This window comes from Amaranthus tricolor, chromosome 17 (assembly GCF_026212465.1).
Source record: "Amaranthus tricolor cultivar Red isolate AtriRed21 chromosome 17, ASM2621246v1, whole genome shotgun sequence".
NCBI classification, from domain to species: Eukaryota; Viridiplantae; Streptophyta; class Magnoliopsida; order Caryophyllales; family Amaranthaceae; genus Amaranthus; species Amaranthus tricolor.
Genome location: NC_080063.1, coordinates 4,829,235 through 4,835,101, shown reverse-complemented (window position 1 = coordinate 4,835,101; position 5,867 = coordinate 4,829,235). Strand labels below are relative to the sequence as shown.

Genomic DNA, 5,867 nt, shown 5'->3' with positions numbered 1-5,867 from the left:
TTTGTGGCATAGATGAGACAAGTTCGTTCCTTTAAAACTTAAACGTTGAGAACTTGAGATGATAGTCAACTAAGACTAATAAATGAAAACAGTACTGAAAACTGACACGTGCACATCTCTCCTAATTACTTTCTCTCTCTAGACATTAGCTGTAGGGAGAATCCGTGTATGGAATTCGAGCTGTAATTGAAAGACCCTTTCACCCTCTCCTCCCTATAAATACACCCTGCTCTTTCCCTTCTCTTTCACTCAATTTTTTTTCTCAAACCTTAACTACTTTACCTTACTTACTACTACTATTCATTATTATTCATTTTTAATTTTTTTTATACTTAATATAATTAAAAAAAAAAATTAAAATGGTGATCATTTTCATCTCTTTGATCACATTAGTAACAATATTCATTTTTCATTTATTTTTCAAATTTTCGGTTTCAGCCAAACTCCCCTTACCTCCGGGTTCATTAGGATGGCCATACATAGGCGAAACATTTCAACTCTATTCAGAAAACCCAAATGTTTTCTTTGCTTCAAAGGAGAAAAAGTAATTAAAATTTTTCTAACTATTTATTTTTTTAGGTATAAAATTATAGTCATTTATGGATAATTAGGTACAAAACTAACATGTGTTTGTTTAATTAATGTTGTTGTTAATAAATAGGTATGGTTCCGTATTCAAAAGTCACATATTGGGTTGTCCATGTGTGATGATGTCTAGTCCAGAAGCTGCTAAATTTGTATTGGTTACAAAATCAAATTTATTTAAACCAACATTTCCAGCAAGTAAAGAAAGGATGTTAGGCAAAGAAGCAATATTCTTTAATCAAGGTGATTATCATGCTAAGCTTAGAAGATTAGTTCTTCGTGCTTTCATGCCTGATGCTATTAGAAACTTTGTTTCTGATATTGACTCCATTGCTTCTATTACTCTCAACTCTCTTCAAGGTTCCTTATTCAATACTTTCCAAGAAATGAAAACTGTGAGTCTTTTTTTTTTATTATTAATCTTTTCTCCTTCAGTTTGACTTAATTTTTGTGATCACTATCCGCAACCTTCTTATTTTCTTTGAAAAGGGTATGATTTATTTTTTGGAATATATTAGGTGTGATGACGAGTGAATGTCGAGATGAATATTTGACATATCCTAAATTGTGGGCTCTTGTCTAGAGTCTCAAATTTATGAGCCCATCTCACGGTGATATAGTGTGGTAAAAAAATTATTGTTGACATTAGAATTTTTGTATAAAATAATTAATATCAACAATACAAATACTATATTATTTATTTCATTTTAAAGTTGTATAAGTTCTTTTTATCTTTTGTTTTGATATCAAAATTTAACTAGATGTCTTTGATTCATGATTGGACCCTAATTTTATATATTGAAGAGCTTGCATAACAGGGGAAACAGAGCATAACCCATAAATAGAAAACTAACAAAAATATAATTTATATTATGGAAAATATTTAAAGCAACAAGGTTGGTTGAGTCATGCCTTTTGTAATTCCAAAAAGATAGATTTTAATGGTGTGAAATAAGAAAAATACTATAATATTTATAATTGGTATGTATTAATATGCAGTATACATTCAATGTGGCTCTGTTGTCAATATTTGGAAAGGATGAAGTGAAGTACAGAGAAGATCTGAAGCGGTGTTATTACATATTAGAAAAAGGATATAACTCAATGCCTATCAATTTGCCAGGAACACTTTTCAATAAATCAATGAAAGCAAGAAAAGAGTTGGCCCAGATCCTGGCCCAAATTATTTCTACTAGAAGAGAAATGAAAAAGGACCACCAAGATTTACTAGCATCCTTCATGGGTGACAAAGAATCCCTCACAGACCAACAGATTGCTGACAACGTTATTGGTGTCATTTTTGCTGCTAGAGATACTACTGCTAGTGTCCTTACTTGGATTATTAAGTACCTTGCTGACAACCCTTCGGTTCTCCAAACAGTTAGGGTAAGTTCTAACGTCACCAAAATATTATATGATTTTTTTAAAAAAATAAAATTTATTTAATGTGTATGCAAGTCTAACGCTCATTATTAGTTAATATTAATAATTACACTTAAAATAAGAGATGAGTTAGATTCGAACATATAACTTGAGTGTTTGAGAGTAAGTCAACTAAAAACTATTATTGATGCTAATAATTTGACTTAAAATGAGATATGAATTATTTGACTTAAAATGAGATATGAATTAGATTCGAACATGTAACTTCAGTGTCTCAGGTCTAAGTCAATCAAAAACTAAATTAACATTATCCGTTTTAGTATACTTGGTGGTAATGATGACATGTTTAGAGGAAGAATATCACTCTCAGTATGTATAATAGAACAGAAAGTAATAATTTATTAGTGAATATTAAAAAAAAAAAAAAAGTGAATAATATGATTGATCTTATCTAGAAGAAAAGGATTGGCAATAGTAAAGGTTATGTGGGGTTAATGAAGATTACACTACATATGCAGGAAGAGCAAGAATCAATAATTAAAGGAAAACAAGAAAGTGGAGAAGAAATGGGATTGACTTGGGCAGATACAAAGAAAATGCCTTATACAGTAAGGGTAATTCAAGAGACACTTAGAGTTGCCTCCATTTTATCCTTCACTTTTAGAGAAGCTGTCGAAGATGTTGAGTTTGAAGGTCAGTTCAGTTAGTCAGTTAGTGTGTTCTTAGTACTATTTAGTCAATCCCCTTTTAATTCTTTTTTTTTCTTAGTCTCTAAAAAAAAAAGCTGCTTTTTGATTTCAGGGTACCTAATTCCCAAGGGATGGAAAGTGTTACCATTATTCAGGAATATTCACCACAATCCTGATATTTTTCCTGAGCCTGAAAAGTTTGACCCCTCTAGATTTGAGGTAATATACTCTATACTTTATCTTCTTTTTCCATTTTTTCTCTTTTTATTTGTTAAAAAAAATAAACAGTATTTTAGGTTAATAAAGGCTTTTTTCAACATACCCTTATAGTAGAGATGAGGTTTTTAACTTAACTTTGGGAGTATGTGATAAAATTATTTGTTTGGGTAATTTTAGCTTTTTTTAATACAAGGGTTGGGTGATCAAACTAGGTAATGCTAATGTTTGGTAAATTAGCGAAACAGCTTATTGTTATGAATAAGCTGTTTTTGAACAAATTGTTCATAGCATCGGGTTCAAATCAGCTGGTCAAACCAGTTAATCAAATCTATCACTTTAATCAACTCGTAGTTACCAACTATCAGCCGTTTGCCAAATCCCCTTCGATCTTTTTAAAAGTTAATAAAAAAGTATAAATAACGAGATTTAATGATACGGAATTAAAATGTATTAATAAATTTAGATATTTATGATGTAATGAGTCATTTGAATGGAAGTTTCAGAGAAATTAGTCATGATATTTGCACCGCATGTATTCAAATATTTGATGAATTAAATAGAAAGAAGTCAAGATATCTTAGATTATGAACTCAATGTTTATTTAATTTTCTGAATAGGTGGCACCAAAACCCAATACATTTTTGCCATTTGGAAATGGGATCCATGCATGTCCTGGCAATGAACTGGCAAAACTAGAGATTCTTGTTCTTTTACATCACCTTACCACAAATTACAGGTTGGTTACTATTACTATTCTCAATTCTATAGAAGTAATCTCCCATAATACCCAAAAGTATATATTCGAGTCATTAGATTAATTTTAAATTATGCATTTAATTTAAATTGCTATAAAATTAAATTTTATAAATTATATTTACATTGATTTTTACATGTTTATAAATTCTTTTTTAAATCGGATCGAGTTAATAAAACTTACTATAAATAGGTGGTGTTATTTTGATGATAGATTGAGTATGACAATTAGTGATGAATTGCAGGTGGTCTATCATTGGCCCACAAAACGAGATACAGTATGGCCCCTTTGCACTTCCCCAGAATGGACTTCCCATTAAACTATCTCTCAAAAGTCAAGACTAATTAAATAGTCCAAAATTGGGATTTTATTATTATAGAGGCAGCGATCAACTCACAAGTATAGCAAAATTAGATGATGCTGGATCTTTGAAGAGGACAACAAACCTTTTCTAAACATGAAAGGGATGGAGCTAGGAAGTTAGATAACAAATTTGAAAAAAAAAAAATATTATAATAAAGAATTATATAAGTTCTTTCGGTTCGAGTTTACAAGTACCTTTCCGTCTTATTTATTTTGTTTCTAGCTAGTAGGAATAGTCAGTCAGAAAATATAATAACAGATTCAAAATAAAAGAGACGAGAAATTACAAAAGAAACCCTTCTAAGAATAAACCCTTCTAAGAATAGAAGTAGTGTGGGAATAAGGAAAGAGGAGCAACAGCAATTGTACAAAAGGATCTCCTCACAACAACAAATTTTGCAAGGAACTAGCTAGTAGTGTATTTTGTAAGAATATGTTACAAATTTATTGTGATTTTTTATTTGTATTTTTATTTTGTCTTAAGGTAAGAAAAGAAAAAAAATCCGTAAGGATTATTTCTAATAAAACTGTAAATTTAGTTTAGAACATGTTCGTCAGACTGATGTAAAATTTTTAATAATATACTGCAAAGCGTCTATCATGCATAATTCTTTTTAATTTTAAAGTGCTTTATTTTACTGAATTTATTATTAGTAGTAAATTTGTCTTTTTTTTTGCCTAGGTAAATTTAGCATACTCTTATTAAACATATCTCAATTTAATTAAAATTATTGTACCTAAAATTAATTTAATAAATTGATTATAACACTCTCGCTCAATTGGTAAAGTTTTATGAAAATGTATTTAAGACTAGAAATGAAATCACATCAACATCATGCTCTTTATATATAGCTTCTTTCACTATGCATCAAAAAGATAATAATTCAAGTTCGTTTTTTATTTGCCAAAAAAATTGTTGTTTATGATAAGAGAAGATTTTTTTCATTATCATAAACTATTCTTCCCATCCTTAATTCACAACATAATGCTTGCTGATTTCTAGAGTTTTTTGCTTCTACCCTTCAATCCTAAATAATGATTTAACGCTTGTTAGGCAGATGTTCACATATTTTTCCGTCGAGCCTAAAGCCACATTGATTATCTTTACTAACTTCACAAATTCGTCTAAGAAATAGTTTCACCGTGAGACAAGCTTTATATATAAATTAAATAACTGAATAATTCAGTTTATTAGCATATAAACTTTTTATTTTAAGGTTGCCTCCGAAAATAGTCTCTCACAATAAATAATTTTCATTATAAAACCAAAAGAGGTAAGCGGCAATATTTACTCTATTTATAAGATTAAGGAAGGAAATCCATCCTTCTATACATAATAACATACCCCTTACTAGCTTCTATGTTCTCTTGCATTATTGTTTTATCTTTATTTTCTTGCACTAGTGGAAAAAAACGTATTTGCTGCGATTTTTGTATATACGCAGCAATAAATAGGAAAAAGAATAAGAAAAAAAAACATTAATTGCTGCGGTTCTAGGCCTTGACCGCAGCAAATACTCAGTAGAACACTCAAATGCTGCGGTTGGATGTGTGCCCGCAGAAAATAATAATCTCAAATGCTGCGGTTTGTGGTGTGCCCGCAGCAAATAGGCCATGAAGTTTATCAATTGGTGCGGTTGTGGTCTGCAACCGGAGCAATTAAGTTTACAAAAATGGCGCCATTTATATTTTAATGTTTATATTTTCATGAGAAACCCTTCGGTTTCCTTATACCACACGCACAAAACGAACACGCATACTGTTTTCCTTCATTCTCCTTAATTCGTTCCATTCCAGACTTCAAACTTCTCTTGTTCATTATCAAACTTCAAACTTCGAATTTTCATAAACTTCGATACAGTACAGAGGTTTTT

At 30.2% G+C, this 5,867-nt stretch overlaps 1 protein-coding gene across 1 annotated transcript; it reads left to right on the top strand.

Moving 5' to 3' along the window:
- The first annotated feature begins 240 nt into the window (after positions 1 to 240).
- On the top strand, positions 241 to 4,466 carry LOC130804710 (abscisic acid 8'-hydroxylase CYP707A2-like). The gene is made up of 7 exons (XM_057669256.1): positions 241 to 544; positions 662 to 980; positions 1,585 to 1,971; positions 2,487 to 2,661; positions 2,770 to 2,876; positions 3,494 to 3,612; positions 3,875 to 4,466. The coding sequence occupies exons 1-7, from the start codon at positions 360 to 362 to the stop codon at positions 3,972 to 3,974; spliced, it is 1,392 nt and encodes a 463-aa protein (XP_057525239.1). The 5' UTR covers positions 241 to 359; the 3' UTR covers positions 3,975 to 4,466.
- The last annotated feature ends 1,401 nt before the right edge of the window (positions 4,467 to 5,867 follow it).

Bases quoted from the DNA above. Each gene is read 5' to 3' on its own strand.
- LOC130804710 (XM_057669256.1), top strand. From the start codon at position 360: ATGGTGATCATTTTCATCTCTTTGATCACATTAGTAACAATATTCATT. The intron at 545-661 runs GTAATTAAAATT...GTTAATAAATAG, and splicing joins TTTGCTTCAAAGGAGAAAAA to GTATGGTTCCGTATTCAAAA. The intron at 1,972-2,486 runs GTAAGTTCTAAC...CTACATATGCAG, and splicing joins CGGTTCTCCAAACAGTTAGG to GAAGAGCAAGAATCAATAAT.